The sequence below is a fragment of the Erpetoichthys calabaricus genome, chromosome 7, assembly GCF_900747795.2.
Source record: "Erpetoichthys calabaricus chromosome 7, fErpCal1.3, whole genome shotgun sequence".
Taxonomy (NCBI): Eukaryota; Metazoa; Chordata; class Cladistia; order Polypteriformes; family Polypteridae; genus Erpetoichthys; species Erpetoichthys calabaricus.
Genome location: NC_041400.2, coordinates 133,687,112 through 133,705,013, shown reverse-complemented (window position 1 = coordinate 133,705,013; position 17,902 = coordinate 133,687,112). Strand labels below are relative to the sequence as shown.

The following is a 17,902-nucleotide window of genomic DNA, read 5'->3' as shown; positions in this document are numbered from 1 at the left end:
ACAGGAAAAATAAAAGCAAAGGGGAAAGAACGGAAGGGGGTAAGCAGGAATTCTGAGAGGGGAAGGACTGGGGCTTTTCTACGGGGCGGCTATACAGCCAAAAGGAACCCGGACCCGGACACGGACACCGTGCTGGGCTTTTATTGTATATATATATATATATATATATATATATATATATATATATATATATATATATATTCACGGCATTCGTAGTCTGTGTCACAATCTGATTGTATGGGTGGTTACCTACCAGGTAACGCTTGTGGTTGGCCAGCAATCTGCCAACATCCGCCACGGTGCCCTCAGTTTGTGAGGAGCAGATCATAGAACGGTTGAAATAGTTTACTGTCAAATAAATGCAAAGAGTACACGACACGTGTTTCGCCCTCATTCTGGGCTCATCAGGTGTACACACTCCACTGCACTCCCTCTCGGGAATCGAACCTCGGACGTCAGCGCCAGAGGCGATACCCCTAACGTTGCGCCACGGCGTGTGGTTCGTTTATTTGACAGCATGTAGATCGGGGTAATTACATTCATGGCATTCGTAGTCTGTGTCACAATCTGATCTACATGCTGTCAAATAAACGAACCACACGCCGTGGCGCAATGTTAGGGGCATCGCCTCTGGCGCTGACGTCCGAGGTTTGATTCCCGAGAGGGAGTGCAGTGGAGTGTGTACACCTGATGAGCCCAGAATGAGGGCGAAACACGTGTCGTGTACTCTTTGCATTTATTTGACAGTAAACTATTTCAACCATTCTATGATCTGCTCCTCACAAACTGAGGGCACCGTGGCGGATGTTAGCAGATTGCTGGCCAACCACAAGCGTTACCTGGTAGGTAACCACCCATACAATCAGATTGTGACACAGACTACGAATGCCGTGAATGTAATGTAATAACAATGGCCGCAGGGCCATTGTTAATGTCAATGGTTCACCATGAAGACTAAATGGAAGTCTGGTGAATTCAAACAACCCTTCCGCGGTGGTGAACGCAGCTAAATTCCTCCAGCAGCACCTGCCAGCATCCCGTCGTGAGATCCAGGGTGGAAAGGAGGCTTGCTTGAGTTTCTCCACTAAGTTATTGATACATGGCATCAGGTACGCATCAAATTTGGAAATCTTATTTAAGTGTCAAAAATCTATACAAAACCAAACAGAACAGTCCAGTTTTGGTACCAGAACAATTGGACTTCACCATTCATGTTTACTCTTGTGAATCACACCCAAATCGAGTACCTGATTTACCTACTTGTGTGTCAAAGTCTTTGTTGCTTCTGGAATACGATACAGGCACATCAGCACCTTAACCCCAGACTCAGTCACAATTTTGTGTTGAGCAATTTCGGTCAGGCCAGCACAGCCACAAAGAAATCAGAGTTCCTCACCATTCAGGGACAGCAACTCAGCCTTCTGAGTGTCCATCAAATCATCGCCAATAGCAACAACAGTCTGTAAGACTGCAGTGATGGTGGTCAATACCTCATTAGGAACATGCCACTCCTTCAAAAGATTAACATGGAGTATTTACACAGGCTTGTGCCAGCCAGGAATCCTAACCTTATAGTTCACAGGACTCATATATCACTCCACTACCTTAGGGACCAGCCATTTCACCAGAAACTTAAGTGGGTCAAATTGGATTAAAACAAGAACCCAATCGCCTTTTTTGAATTCTAAACATTTGCTTTTTCTATCATAATTATGTTTCTGGGCCTCAGAGTATTGCACCCTCCACACATCCTTCTGCTGATACCAGCATAGGAAAGACATCCCCACCCATAATTACAACAGCGCAAGTGAGCAGAGAGCTGAGGAGACTTCGTGCCAGCAAAGCAGCGGGTCCAGATGGAGTATCGCCACGACTGCTGAAGGTCTGTGCATCGGAGCTGGGGGGTCCTCTACAGCGCATCTTCAACCTGAGCCTGGAACAGGGGAGAGTCCCAAGGCTTTGGAAAACATCTTGTATCACCCCAGTCCCAAAGGTATCACGCCCTAGTGAGCTGAATGACTTTTGGCCTGTTGCTCTGACATCACATGTGATGAAGACCATGGAGAGGCTGCTGCTTCACCACCTTAGGCCACAGGTTCAACACGCCCTTGACCCTCTGCAGTTTGCATATCAGGAGAAGGTGGGAGCGGAAGATGCCATCATCTATATGCTACACCGATCCCTCTCTCACTTGGACAGAGGCAGTGGTGCTGTAAGAATTATGTTTCTAGACTTCTCTAGCGCCTTCAACACACTCCAACCTCTGCTCCTTAGGGACAAGCTGACAGAGATGGGATTAGATTCATACCTAGTAGCATGGATCGTGGCCTATCTTAAAGACAGACCTCAGTATGTGCGTCTTGGGAACTGCACGTCTGACATTGTGGTCAGCAACACAGGAGCGCCACAAGGGACTGTACTGTCTCCGGTCCTGTTCAGCCTATATACATCGGACTTCCAATACAACTCGGAGTCCTGCCATGTGCAAAAGTTCGCTGATGACACTGCTATCGTGGGCTGTATCAGGAATGGGCTGGAGAAGGAGTATAGGGACCTAATCAATGACTTTGTTAAATGGTGTGACTCAAACCACCTACACCTGAACACCAGCAAAACCAAGGAGCTGGTGGTGGATTTTAGGAGGCCCAGACCCCTCATAGACCCAGTGATCATCAAAGGTGACTGTGTGCAGATGGTGCAGACCTATAAATATCTGGGAGTGCAGCTGGATGATAAATTAGACTGGACTGCCAATACTGATGCTCTGTGTAAGAAAGGACAGAGCCGGTTATACTTCCTTAGAAGGCTGGCTTCCTTCAACATCTGCAATAAGATGCTGCAGATGTTCTATCAGACAGTTGTGGCGAGTGCCCTCTTCTACGCAGTGGTGTGCTGGGGAGGCAGCATTAAGAAGAAAGACGCCTCACGCCTGGACAAACTGGTGAGGAAGGCAGGCTCTATTGTTGGCATGGAGCTGGACAGTTTAACATCTGTGGCAGAGCGAAGGGCACTCAGCAGGCTCCTATCAATTATGGAGAATCCACTGCATCCACTAAATAGTATCATCTCCAGACAGAAGAGCAGCTTCAGCGACAGACTGCTGTCACTGTCCTGCTCCACAGACAGATTGAGGAGATCGTTCCTCCCCCAAACTATGCGACTCTTTAATTCCACCCGGGGGGGCAAACGTTAATATTTAACATTATACATAGTTATTGTCTGTTTTTTCACCTGTATTATTATCATTCTTTAATTTAATATTATTTATTGTATCAGTATGCTGCTGCTGAAGAATGTGAATTTCCCATTGGGATTAATAAAGTATCTATCTATCTATCTATCTATCTATCTATCTATCTATCTATCTATCTATCTATCTATCTATCTATCTATCTATCTATCTATCTATCTATCTATCTATCTATCTATCTATCTATCTATCTATCTATCTATCTATCTATCTATCTATCTATCTGTTTGTGTTGCTGATGCTCCACAACAATGGAGAACAATTCAGAAATATATTCTTGGAGCTAAGCAACCTGATCAACAGATATCACCCCGCGAGTATCAATGTGAACCCCTATCCATTCTTCCTGAAAAAGATCCAACATGCATCATGACTACCTCTCAAATAATAGTTCAAATGGATTAAACCAGTAGATGCTTAAGGAGATTCCTGAACAGAAAACAGGAGAAAGGGCAACATGGTGTCCCAGGTTGGATTGTCATGACTTCCCCACCAAATCATGTTTTAAAGTCTTGTTAAATCATTCAGTCAGGCCATTTGTCTGAGGATGATAAACAGTATTACTCAATTGTTTAAATTCAAGGTTCTCACATAGCGTTTTATGGTGCAGGAAGTAAAGGAAATACCCTGTTCAGTTAAAATCTTGCATGGAATACCAATATGAGTGAACACCTCTGTCAGGGTCTTAGCAGCAGTCTGGGTGTTAGCCTTCCGCAGAGCAGCCACCTCGGAATAACTTGCTACATAATCAATCAACAAGAGTGTATACTGATAACCATTCTTACTCTTGGGAAGTGGACCAACAAAGTCTAGCCTAACTCTCTCGAAAGAGATGCCCAAATAGGCATCGGTGAGAGGGGAGTCCTAGCAGGTCCTCCTCCATCCTAGAGCATCAATGTGGCTGTGTATTCTAAATAGAATGTGACTGTGCAGGTCGGCTCCACACTTCCAGTTCCCTCCAGGAGCCTTTTGAACCCGCCACTGCAGATAAGGTTTCTTGAGATGAACCAAGCAAATGAGGACACCACACAAGGCAAAGGGAATGTGTAAGAAGTTCTCTAGTGCTTTTATTAAAATAAACAAATGGTGTTTAAAAAGTGCAGTGCTCTGTCCATAATAAAGAAATAATCCATTAAAACAGTGATAGTGCAAGAAGTAAAAAAAAAAATCAGAATCAAAACAAACTTAAAATCCAACAGCTATCGGGTCTTTAAATTTCACAGCACCTAGATGAGCCCAGCACAACTCCATCTTCATCTCCCCAGCTCACCCTTTGCTCACTCAGCTGGTGGAAACTTCAGCAGCCATGGTCCACAACCACCCAACCCCTGTCTTGGCTGCCTCAGACGGTGCCAGCCAGACTGCTTGGGGTCAATTGTCCTCCCGCCATCCTTCTTGCTTACTCCAGCATTCCTCAGATCCCTAGGGAGGAATCCACCGCGATCATCCCCACTTCTTAACACATAGTCAGTGAGGATGAACCTGCCCCTAGAGTTTCAATCCTTCACTCCTCCATTTGGCTAACATCTGCACTGTCATCCCTATACTGCTGGCTGGCTCGCTCTTCCTCTCCACCCGCACCTGCTTTTATGTCAGCTAATTCTTAAAGACCTCCATGGGCGCAGTATCTCAATCGAGCCACATAGGAAGCTGATGAAGCAATTGAGACCCCTCACATGCAGGTGTGTCTCACCCCAATTACTCCACCAACTCCCCGCAGCTGCATGAGCCACAGAGCCGTCTTAACAATATTACAGTTATTGGGTAAAGCAGTGCACTGGGGACCCTACCTACACAACCACTCAGCAAGTCACAACATATATAGATTTGCATGGGGCCTCTATGCTTGTGGGGCCTCCAGGCAACTGCCCAGCATGCCCATGCATTAAGATGGCCCTAATGAGCCAGCCAATTAATTATTAATTTATTAAAAACTTACTCCCGATTAACAAGCTGCAGACCTGCCATACCACACAGAATAGGAAACGCGGGTCATGCAAAGGTGCCATCTTCTGAAGCACATCTCTGGGATGGGCAAGGGCAGCAGTGCACACAGGGGCCTCATCTACCTCTGGTGTCTGTCAGGGATCTATCTGTGCAAGACCTCACTTCTGGTGCCACTTGTGATGTGTGGATCATAGGCTGGCACTAGTGTTATGGTGCATAATGTGGCCTCTTGCTGGGTTAGTTTGGTCATAGGTTAGTTGCTATCCTTGTCAAATTGTGTGAAGAAGTGATTGAGGTCATCACAAAGAAATGAGTTTCCAATGTTGGTTGAGCAGGTGTTAGTAGCTATTAGCAGTTGTTTGTGGCAGATGAAATTAAGTAAATGTAAAGTATTACACATCCATCCATCCATCCATTCTCTTCCGCTTATCCGAGGTCGGGTCGCGGGGGCAGCAGCTTGAGCAGAGATGCCCAGACTTCCCAATTCCCGGCCACTTCTTCTAGCTCTTCCGGGGGAATCCCAAGGCGTTCCCAGGCCAGCCGAGAGACATAGTCCCTCCAGCGTGTCCTGGGTCTTCCCCTGGGCCTCCTCCCGGTTAGACGTGCCCAGAACACCTCACCAGGGAGGCATCCAGGAGGCATCCTGATCAGATGCCCGAGCCACCTCATCTGACTCCTCTCGATGCGGAGGAGTATTACACATACAAAGTAAAAATGTTGTTTGAATACACAATGGGAGGTCTGAAAATCAAAAGTACACTTTAAATGATGGAAGTGATGCCAGTAACTTTCTCAAGTGAGAGAATTTAGGTTTCACTTATTTTTGTTTTTTCGTTATGCAAGGCTACATAGTTCCATTGAGGCATTTGTTCCACGAATCAAGACTGTAGCTGCAAAAATATAAGGTGTCATCAGGCACGGGTAAGACGCATGTCAAAAGAATTCACAGAGTCCAAGAGTTCGTTTTAAAGGCTTTTAGTGAAAATTAAAAGCGAATAATCCAAACAAGAATAAAAGAAAAAATAGTTACATACGTAGAATAAAAGGCAAAAAAAAAAAAGGGAAAAATGAATCTTCTATAAACTTAGCTTTTCTTGAAAGACTTTAGTATTTTTATACTTAAAGGTTCTTAATTTCTTCTTTCCTACTTAAAGGTTCTCAATTTCTTCTTCTGTACTTAAAGGTTCTTAATTTCTTCTTTCCTACTTAAAGGTTCTTAATTTGTTCTTTTCTACTTAAAGGCTTGTAAGCCGGTTGGCACATAGGCAAGTGCCCAGGCACGATAACGTGCGGTCACGATTAAAAACCGTATGCCTCTACACCTTATACAAGGCAAGGCTGACACTAACTAACTGAGGAATAATGTTTACTCCAAGCTATTAGAAATGGCAAGAACATACCAAAACGATTCTATTCACGGGGGTTATAGGAACCTTCCATAGTTTATGCATTGTCATCTAATAAACATTCATGAATCTTATAGAACAAGGAAAATGGCTCTTACAAAGACAATAAGAGACAACCACAAAGCAGACCACAAGATTTGGAAGGTATAACAGGTTTGAGAGAGGAAGAATGAAAGCTCAGCAATCAAGGAGATAAATAAGTTAACAGGCAGGAATAGGATGATGCAGTCAATGAAGCCATGTTCACATGTACATTGTGTCTGGTTTCATTCTATGCATACTAGTTTTCTGTTCTTTTACTTTCTATTGTTTTCCTTTGCCTTCTTCCCTATTAAACAGAAATAGGGATGGGGATTGGTAAAACTGCTCTAAAGTCTTAAATGATTTGCAGTGGATTCTTGAACGGCAGTGAATTAAAAATTGTATCATTATCCCTTCTAGAGCACTCTATGCCACATGGTAGTCGGAAGGATAATGTGAAAAAGGTAAACAGGAACTGATATGATATAAATCTGAGAGATCTCTCATACAGAGTTGCAAAATGCACAGACTACTGGTGTGGAAAAATGAGTGATGTTACACTGAATTTCTTCAGTTCCTGTTAGCAAAGCACTCAGGTATTATTAGAAAGAAAATTGGTGGACTGAAATACAGGAACAACTGCTGTATTTGAGCAGTATGAAAATTTGTAGAAAGAATTATGTGAGAAAATTAAACATCCATGTTCAAATTGTGCTGAAAATGCTAGTTATCTCTGCAGTATGTCAATTCCATCCGTATGGTGAATATCCAGGGAAATATTCAGCACACAAGGTCTGGTAAACACAGCATATTTGCTCTGAAAAAAGTTCAGTAGATTTTACCTATGTATGTATGTATTATGGAAGTGGTGTGGCGGAAGTGCTGGGGTCCAGGGTTCTCCAGGCATGGGGGTGCCTCCTGGTGGGGGCAGGGGGGTTGAGCTTCCCAGCTCTGTACCCGTGGCTCCCAAAGGAACCAGGGCGGTCACCCCTTTGTGGTCTGGAGGAGGCATGAGCCCTCCTCCTGTCTTCCTGGGCATCCCGGCTGGGTGCCATCCCCAGCCGTGTGCCACTGTATGTATGTATGTATGTATGTATGTATGTATGTATGTATGTATGTATGTATGTATGTATGTAGATAGATAGATAGATAGATAGATAGATAGATAGATAGATAGATAGATAGATAGATAGATAGATAGATAGATAGATAGATAGATAGATAGATAGATAGATAGATAGATAGATAGATAGATAGATAGATAGATAGATAGATAGATAGATAGATAGGGCTTCATTTGTCCCCAGGAGGAAATTTGGCTTTCTATAGAAGTTCAATAAATAAACAATACACATCACACATACATATTCTTTTTCTACTATGTATGCTTACCTGTGGTCCTGCAGAACAGCAAAATATTTGGTGTCAAGTTTTACAGGAGTCACTAGGTACCATGTGCAGAGGATTGAATGTTCACTCAGTATAAAAGCACAGGAAACATTTTTAACTTTTTCAGGAAGCTCCGCAATAACTGGATGAAACATGAAAAATAACAATGAAAGCAGTTTCTAAATAGTCACTCAAATCATCAATGAAGGCACAATTTCCAATTTTGAAGTGTTTTTGATCCTTTGTTCTAGATTACAACCTTCTTATTGGGCACTACATCCCTTAAAAAGTTCACATAACTAATAAAACTTAAAGCTTTAAATTCACTCTTGTCTACTGAGCAGAAGCTAAGTCACCCAAATATGGAGGACAATGCAAACACCAAGATATGTCTTAAAGACAAAGAACTGGATCAATATGAAAAAAACACTGCAAAGTTATAATAGTAAAGATTTCATATGTGCACTTAACTATTGGAATATGAAAAAAAAATCATTCAAAAACTCCCAAACCTTCAAGCTCATGTAACATGTCAGTAACTGTAGTAATATCTTTGAATTGCATATCTGTATATTCTGCCTAAACCATTTCTGATTACATAATAAGCCTGCTATCACATGTCTACACATCTGAAGAAATTGATGTTACCAAAAACAGAATCTCTGCAGTACAGACAATATGAAAAGAATGTAATAACAGTTGTGGCAGATGGCTGGGGATCATCTTCCAATATCTATTTAAAATATTTATGTCTTTACTACTAATGGCATAACATCATTGTGGTAAAATCATGTCTCTGTTTCTCATAGTTGCTGCTCATTTGAGCAGTGCTTTTCTTAAGGGAGCCACCATTTTTTTCTGTTTTTTTTTTTTTTTTGGTTATGGTCATTTTGGAGGTTGCTGGAATACCATATGTTGCCAGGCCTTTTAGAGGAAATTTATTAGAATGATACAAAAATAGCAAACGTGGCAAAAAAGGGTCAAATGAAGCATAAAAAGTGTTTATAAAAAACAAATCACATTATGAAATCCAAGAAATGAAAACCAAGAACAGAAAAATAATGTCCACAAAGGCAAAAAAAATGAAAAAAGACAAATCTAAATCTTAGTGACCTTAGATGAAAGTTGTGTCCTTTGCCAGAGGATAAAGGTGAAGGGAGGTTCTTCAAATGTTCTGTCAATCATGACAGGACTATTAAAAAAGGAGAGAGGTGCAAAACAGAAAATACTGAAATAACTAAGTGAATGAGCAAAAAAATAACGTTAAGGTACGAACGACATAATGAGCATCAGAACATCAGAAACCTAATAGATACGCACAATAGGTTTAGTAAACATTTTCTTTCTGCAGCTCAGCTAAAGACACGTCACAGTGGGCAGTCATTTAAATCCACCTTTGCAATTACCAGTGGGTGATGAACCCCGACACCACGCCCCCTAACAACAAGAAAAGTATCCTTGGCAACTGGAACAAGCTGTGGTGCATTCAAGGCACGTGAGACAGTCGGCAGAATAAATAAAATTCAAAAATGTAATCAGTGTGGACTGGGGAATTTTTTAGTACAAACTGCAGCTACCAGTTACTTTCTGGTAGCTGCATTTTGAACCTTTGGAAACCTTTGACAAATGCAGCTACAATAACCTTTCTTAGATTGTTTTGACATGTCCTCAGTTTCTGGTTCACTCTTTTACTTGCTTTTATGACTTTTTTCATGTCTGCTTTGCTACACCTCCTGCTCATCTTAATCTGTAATACTTCATTGACTTTGAGACTCTGTTTCCATATTGGGGTAGATTCTAGTAGAGGAGCGACTCTATAGATGCATTCTAATATCTGAATCAGACAATCAGAACTTGACTTATGCTTGACATTTACACTTTTTGAGTCACAAGTGAGTCATGGTTAATAAAATTAATTAATTTCACATTCAGTGATAGGCTTTATCAATTGAAAATGTTCAACTTTTTGCCAGAGTTCTTAATACATGAGAAATATTTTTGGTGGTTCACTGAAAATAAAGACAATGTTTTCCTTCTTTTGCTTGTATACGAGTTTGAAGGTTCTAATAATATTCAAGTAATTTTGTTCGCACTTAGCAAAAGTGCCCTTACCACAGCACACTAAAGGAACGTTAACAAATTGTGAAACAAATGTTATCTCCGATAGCTTCTGTGTTTTTTTCCCATTGTGTTTATTAGAAAGAGCTGTGGTGGAATTGTAGAGAAATGAAAGTGCTAGCCTGTTATCTTGTGATTTGTAACTCAGATATCTCATTTTATAAATATCAAGTGGTGTGAACATGGTTTGATTGTTAAATTGCAAGTGATCTGTCCTTCTTTTGCTGTTTAAGCCATGCATCTATTGTTACTACATTAATCTGAACATTAGGTCATGCCAGATGAAACTGTTAAAATATTATGTCTCTAGCTATCTGTTTAAAATCTAGCATGAATGTAGCCCCATTCTTTCTTGTACTTTCAAGGGGGAAATGATCGAAAATGCATCAAGATTGTGCCTTGCTTCTTCACACCGTATGTGAGATGGAGAGAGACGGTGACAGGTGTGCATTTCACTATATTTGCACCACCATGCTGCACAATGAGTGTTAGAGAAAGTATGTGGGATATGTGTCTCCATCTTACTTTTTTTTCTTAGGGATTAAAGATATCATGTTAGAATACATACTTTAATATTGTAACAATTATCTGCATATTGAATTTAAAAATGAAGTTAAATACAATATCAACAAATTATCTCAAATATCTACTTAAATGATTAAGCAGTTCAGGACACAATTCAATTATTTTTCTCCAGTCTTGATAATTACAGGTAAATGTCCAGACCCCATCATAAAGTTCTTACTTAAATGACTGTCATTTTGCCCCCTACATAAGAAGCCTGAATTCTGGACCTAAATGTATATTGCTATGACAAACATGCTCTGAAACTCTTCAGGTATGAAAGGCAGACGTTTTGAGGTAAGGTAGTTAATATTTATTAATAATGTCACCAGAGGATTTCGCTGTGCACTGTACACATGACCCTCCTTTAAACGTATATACTGTCTAAACCTATAATCTTTACTTGTCTTTCCCCTACTCTATGCTATGCCTGTTTTTATACTTTTACTAAACTTTATATAAGTTCTGAAGGCAGAATCAGGGAGCTCCCTGCAACCTTGAAATTCACTTATGCTGACTCAGTAAATGAGTAGCATGTTGGTGCAGCGGTTAGTGCGGCTGCCTCACAGCTCCAGAGTCCTGGACCAGTCATCACTGTAAGGCAGTGTTTTTCAACCGGGGTTCCGTGAGTGCTAGCCAAGGGTTCCGCAGAAAAAGTCCTAAATCTCCGAAAAATGCTAGGCCAAAATCCAGCATCGTGGTTTTATGTGGTTATTAATCGTTCTTTAGTCAGTTGCTGTTTCACTGTTAGTCTATGTCACTGCCTCATTCTCATCTGCCTGACAGGCCGGTTAACTGCCTGCTCCTCCGTTCTTATCTCCGCCCCCCTCTCGCTCCCAAAGTTAAATGATGGCCAGAGTACAAGGACGGTGTGCTTTCACTAGCTATTGGTGGCGGTTGTGCGGGGACGGCAGTTTGCGTGGTGTAATACCAGTTAGGCTTGTCGTTTGCATTAATTTTTGTAAATTATTGTTTTGAGCGTAAAAGCGTAAATTAGAACACGCCGCAGCACACGACGATACTCAGGTTCCGGAGCAGTTGATTCCGTTAGCACTGCAACCACTCAGCTGCAGTTGCCGAAAAATGCCGCCGGCAATTCGCAACTCAAAGTTCGCCAGTACAGTGACAACTACTTAGCTCTGGGATTCACTTGGACGGGAGACCCTGACTGCCCTTCACCACTGTGTATTGTTTGTGGAGAAAAACTTGACAATAGTGCCATGGCGACAGCTAAACTTAAGCGGCATTTAACAACTAGAAATCCGGAGGTATCAGACAAAAACACACAGTACTTTCAGAGGACATTGGCCTTGAACAAGAAGCAAACGGCTGCGTTTGAGAAAAAGTTCAAGATAAGTAAGAAAGCTCAAGAAGCAAGTTATGCTGTGGCGGAGATTGTTGCTAAGAAAATGAAATCGCATAACGTCGCTGAAACGGTCATTTTACCTGCATGCCAAGAAATGGTGAGGATTATGTTTGGGGAGGATGCTGTATTAGAAATTAATAAGATTCCGCTTTCAGACAATACGATAAGTAGGTGTATTGCTGACATGTCGAGCGATATTGAGCGTAATGTTCTCTCAAAAATTAAAAGTTGTGGGTTCTTTGCAATTCAGGTCGACGAGAGCACAGACACCAGTGGTAAAGCACAGCTGCTTGCGTTTGTTCGCTTTATTGACAATGAAGCTATTATGGAAGACTTTTTTGCTGCAAAGAGTTGCCAGAAATAGCAAAAGAACAAGATGTTTATGACGTTTTAAATTCACATTTGCAGTCTTGCGAGTTGACTTGGGAAAACTTTGTTGGCATTTGTACGGACGGTGCACCTACAATGACAGGAAATGTCAAAGGCTTTGTCTCGCTGGCACAGCAACAAAATCCCAATATTATTGTCACTCATTTTTTTCTTCATAGGGAAGCACTGGTTGCTAAAACAATTGGACCTGAACTGAAGTCTGTACAGGACATGGTGGTGAAAATAGTTAATGACATGAAGATGAGACCACTAAAATATCGTCAGTTTGCAAAAGTTTGCGAAAGTGTGGAAGCAGACCACGTCACTCTCATCCAGCATACAGACGTACGATGGTTGTCTCGGGGAAAAGTTTTGCGTCGTTTTTACGAACTAAAAGAAGAGATGCTAGTCTTCTGTTCGCAAGGAAACCTGAAGGACTTTGCAGAAGTTCTGGGCGATGAATCTTGATGTTCTAAGCTCGTATATTTGGCTGACATATTTCACGAATTGAACTTCTTGAAAAGTGGCATGCAAGGCAAGAACGAAAACATCTTGACGTCAACGGACAAAATAAGTGCTTTTCAGAAAAAATTGACAATTTGGAAGAAACACGCAAGTGCAGGGAACGTGGAAATGTTTTCTAGTGTTGTTGACAGAAACTATCAGGACATTTTGCTATTGATTTTTGAATCACTTGGACACACTGTTGGCAGGTCTCAGCAAATATTTTCCGTCAATATCCATGGACCAGTACGACTGGGTTCGAAGCCCATTCGCAGAATTTGACAGTTCACCTTATCAGAAGAGGAACAGCTTGGTAGTGTTGCAAGTGACAGAACACTGAGGCTAAAGCACTCAGAGTTAAACCTGGATGCATTCTGGATGCTGGTTGAAAAGGAGTACCCATCAATTGCTCAGAAAGCTCTGCGACTGTTGGTGCAATTTTTAACTTCTTACTTTTTGGGTTTTCAGCCTTAACCACAATTAAACACAAGAAGCGAGAACGACTGTTGTCAGTCGAAGAAGAACTTTGTGTGTATCTGTCTAAAACACGACCAGTCAGGGAACCAAAAGAACCAAAAAAAAAACGACCCAGAATTCAACTTATCAGCAAAAATCATCAAGCACAAATTTCTCATTTAACTTTTGACTACTGCGATGTAATGGTAACTATAATAAAAGCATCATCTTAAATTTCTACTATAGATAAAATCCGCAATTAACTTTTATGTAACTTTTTAAAAAAATTGTTGTTAGTAATGCTTGGTGAACTGTGAATAGGCCGAACATAAATTTTGAAAATAGTATGATTAAACATAAAAGCTACGTTTCCGCTCATCTGGTTTATTACATGATATAGGACATACTGGTGGATAATTGCACAGGGTTCCGTGAGCAAGATAACCATTCGCACAGGGTTCCACTCCAGCGAAAAGGTTGAAAAACACTGCTGTAAGGAATTTGAAAGTTCAATATACGCAAAAAATATGAAAGCTTTTCTAGTGGCTCACTTTGTTCCAGGGCCTTAATAAAATAATTTACACAGATGTTACATTTTTCATTTACAGTTTTTCTCAGTTGTTTAAACACTAAATTTCAAAGCATAGGCTAGATACCCCTTGGTTTAAAATTTTGAACTATTTGCAGAATTATAAAGTCTTTTCCCAACATTACTGTCATATTGCTGATTGGTTGCACCATATGAGCAGATCTTCTTACATAGCTCTTACCATACAAGCAATCAAAAAACACGACCACTCTCTATTGAACACAAAGTGTCACAACTTGATCTCAGTATACATCTCTCCTGCTGAAAACATACTCAACACCAAACTAATGACTGCATAAAATGTAGCCATGTGTGCTTACTGTGGATGTTTTTAATTAACCTAAACATGGTAAATAGACAGGGATCCAGAAGAGGAAGAGCATGAGCACAGGCCAGGAGAACTATAATATCGGATAATATTCGTGCTACTATAGTCCGCCATGTCCTTGGATAGCTTAGCTATTAGTTAAAGAAACAGGCTTGATGGACTGAATGGTTTCCTCTTGTTTGTCAAATTTATATTGTTCTTATGTTGTCCATGGACTGACAATGAGAGAAGCTGGATAACAAAAGCATCTGCACCTTAGTCATTACACAGTTGCTTCCATAGTCCTATTGTTTTAGAGTCCAAGCCTGTTGAAGACACAGCCAGACATATTGCCCTTTCTGCCTTCTGGGTACAAACATCTTGTGTTTGATGTGGATGAGGCTTTGTGGCTTGGCCCAACCCAGAGACACGAAGCTGATGGATGATGTCTGTCCTTACATTTGTTTTTTTCAACTTTTGTTTTACTTTTCTATGATTTTGTAATTTTACAGTTTGTTTCTTTTTGCTTTGTCCAAATCCCTCCCACTATAACTTATCATCTATGGAGGAGGAGCGAAAGCTTTAGTTTGTCTCTGGTTTTCAATGGCTCTCGATGTTTTAGGGTCCACTGATGTCGAAAACATCAATATCTCGATTATGGGTGTGTGTGTGTCTGTGTGTCACAATTTCTCAAGGACAGTCTAGAGCTAAAACGGCTGGACAGAAAAATACCAAACTCTAAGCTTAAGTCTGTTATGAGATGACGATGTTATAATTAGTTTTCAAGCCAAATCGTGCAAGAGAAAGAAGCACTCTAGAGGAACCCTTAATTACTGTAATTCCTCAATTAATCATGAATTCTTCTTGTCAATTGCTATCGTAATGACCTCTTTTATGATCAGAAAGATCAGCATCAGAGCGGTAAATAATTAATGAAATATCATAGAATAGTTTGGGTAACTTGGTTCCTAAGGCACAAAGCCTTCCGACGCTCACGTTTGAATTGCATGTGAGAAAACTTGGTGTTGCATAAAGTGTAGCTGTACACTTTCTTAATTTGCATGTTGCATGTCAAAACCTTGATAAGCATGCAGTATATGGCTCAAGTTTTTGGACTAGTGTCCTGAATTGATCTGGGTGGTATCTTGTCATCATTGTGTGTGTGATTATTTTTGTTTGCTTGTGTGTGTCATCTGAGTGAAATGTTTCCTTTAAGTGGCAAGGTGAATGACTTTAAGTTGACTGTGTACTTTTAGGCTGGAAGTTTCCAATTTTAACAGATGAGTGAGATGTTATGATATTGTATTTAAATTTTTGAGGAAATGAGGGCACATTCAGTTAAATGTAAAAGTAACTGGTTTGTCTCCATATACCTGGAATTGAACAATGCAAGGAAAATAAATGACAGAATAATTTAATTAGTGTATTTTGAAAGTGTCCTCAGCCCCTCACATTAAGATATTTTATTTGTAATACTTACTTCTGCTGTAAGCTGCAAACATTAGCAGGAACAATCTGAAAATATGTGACAGATTCCACGTTTGTTTTGCATCTGGAAGAAAAAAAATCAGAGACAACAACTGGTCATTACAGACTGGGATACATGAATGATGTATACTCAAAAACTGGAAGCATGTCCAGTTGCAGTTTCTGCCTATTTAAGATGGTGGTGTGAAGTAGCATCTTATATAAGCATTGGATAAATTCTAAAAGAAACAAATAACTTTTGTGATAGGGGAAAGAATTCTAGTCAGAGTAAAGACCTTTTGCTACACTTCTTCAGTCTGATTTTTCTTTTTATGCTACAGGTCTGATATTTGGTTTTCAGTTAACAAACTCTTGTCTGTGTCTGCAATTTTTTGAAATTCTCCTTGACTCCATTCCCTGCTCATTTTTTTTTTCACTGGTTGCCTCTCATCATTTCTTGCAAAGAAGGGGAGAAATACTATCAGTGCACAAACAATTATGCAATTAAAAATGGCATAGGGATAGCACCTAGCTCTCTTAAGAAATAGTAAAACGTACAATTTAAAAACAGTGCAATGTCTTGAAAGTGCAACCAAGGATAAGAACAAAAAAATACTACAGGTCAAAAAATAGAAAGCAACTTACAGTAAATAAATTGTACTTAAAACAATAAGGAACACATTGAATCGGCTACACAAGATAACATTTTTGCTGTTATGGGCCTTCATTCACAATCCAATGACATGCTGCAAGTTTTATTTCAATGCTCGACTGACCTAATGACCTAGTGTATGAGTGTCATCCCATCCATGGGTGGATCCTACTTTTTTCCTCAAGATTCCAGGGTAGCCTCTGCTTCCTGAAACCTTTATATGGAAATGTATGTTAAGGAAATAACTCTTTAGTGTGGGTGTGGGCATTGCTGCCAAAGTGAGTTGGAGTCAGATGTAACATTAGAGTACTGCAGTCATCCTTAAGACCATTTAAGACACCCAGTAGAAAAGTAAAAAGTGAATCACACTGGCAATAGTTGTTCTGCACAAGACAGTGTGGCAATGGAGTGACCACTAGAAGTTGTTATTCTCAGAGCATGGGGTGAATGCCAAAAAAGGGTAATAGACACAAATACTGTTATAGGTGAGAGAAGGAATCGTCTGCAACATAAGTATGACGTGTTCTCTCCATTAGGGAGAAAACAACCCTGACCCTGTATGCAAATAGATTTTGGGCTAGAGAGAAGTGTTAAGAGGTCAGTAGTCAATGGAAGCTGTCAGGTGACACTGTGAGCTGAATTAATTTTGTTTTGATTTTTATTTAAATTCGCTTTCATTACTCTACTTGCTGACTAGTACTAGTCATGCATGCTGTTCAATACTGCAGTTCGCGAACCAGAATGCACTTAGTTGTGTTCAGCTTCCAAAATTGCCGTGTAGTCATTACAAATGGAAAAATTAGAAGGGATCTCGGTAGACGGTCAGCTTTTTTGGTTAGGCAGCATACTCCTGTTTTTGTGATGTTCTTCCTCAATAATTTACTAAGGTTTTGACTTATCTATTTAAGATATTAGCTCCTCTGTATTTGCTAGTGTTTGGTTGGTTTGTTGGTTGCTTCAGAAGCCTGTTCTTAGCCATATATTGGATTTGAGGCTTAGCAGGAGCAAATTACTTTGTCAGGCACTTGCATTGACTACAAGTTTCTGTTGTATCTCAGCTAGAGTTCCTCCCTGGGCTGGGGTTCAAATTCATGTTTTTATGTCATATTTGTTCACTTTTATTCTTTTGCATGTATTCTTTTTATGTTTTTTTTTATATTGATTGTGTTTATGTTTCAATGCTTTGGTGATGTGGGTGGTCCCCTAAGTGGTGGGGCCACCTGCCAATCACCGCCAGGATCTGCCCTCATCCAATAAACCAAGGGGGTCTCACACCCTTCCTGGCAGTTCATTTGGAACGTGTTTAGGAGTGTTTGGTGACTTACTGTGATTGTTCTGCTCTTATGATGTTTTTGATATTTTGGGACCAGTCCTCTGTTTTTAGACTATGCTTTAAATTCTGTATTGGGACTTTGTTTGCTTGGATTGCCTGGTGTTGCTAGTATCATTTCCATGCCTTTTGTGCTCTTCAGAGCTTCATAGTGAAACAGAGCATTC

The 17,902-nt window shown here is 40.5% G+C and overlaps 1 protein-coding gene across 2 annotated transcripts in view; it reads right to left on the bottom strand.

Annotated features, from left to right (window-relative positions):
• Positions 1–15,859, bottom strand: part of LOC114654702 (interleukin-6 receptor subunit beta-like) — an 83,599-nt gene extending 67,740 nt beyond the window's left edge. For both annotated transcript variants that reach the window (XM_028805415.2, XM_051929578.1), the window contains exons 1-2: positions 15,767–15,859; positions 8,017–8,155 (exon numbers count right to left, since the gene is read on the bottom strand). In XM_028805415.2, the coding sequence (XP_028661248.2) occupies positions 8,017–8,155; positions 15,767–15,788 (161 nt within the window). In that variant the 5' untranslated portion in view covers positions 15,789–15,859. The remainder of the gene's footprint in view (positions 1–8,016; positions 8,156–15,766) is intronic.
• Between the last annotated feature and the right edge of the window lie 2,043 nt (positions 15,860–17,902).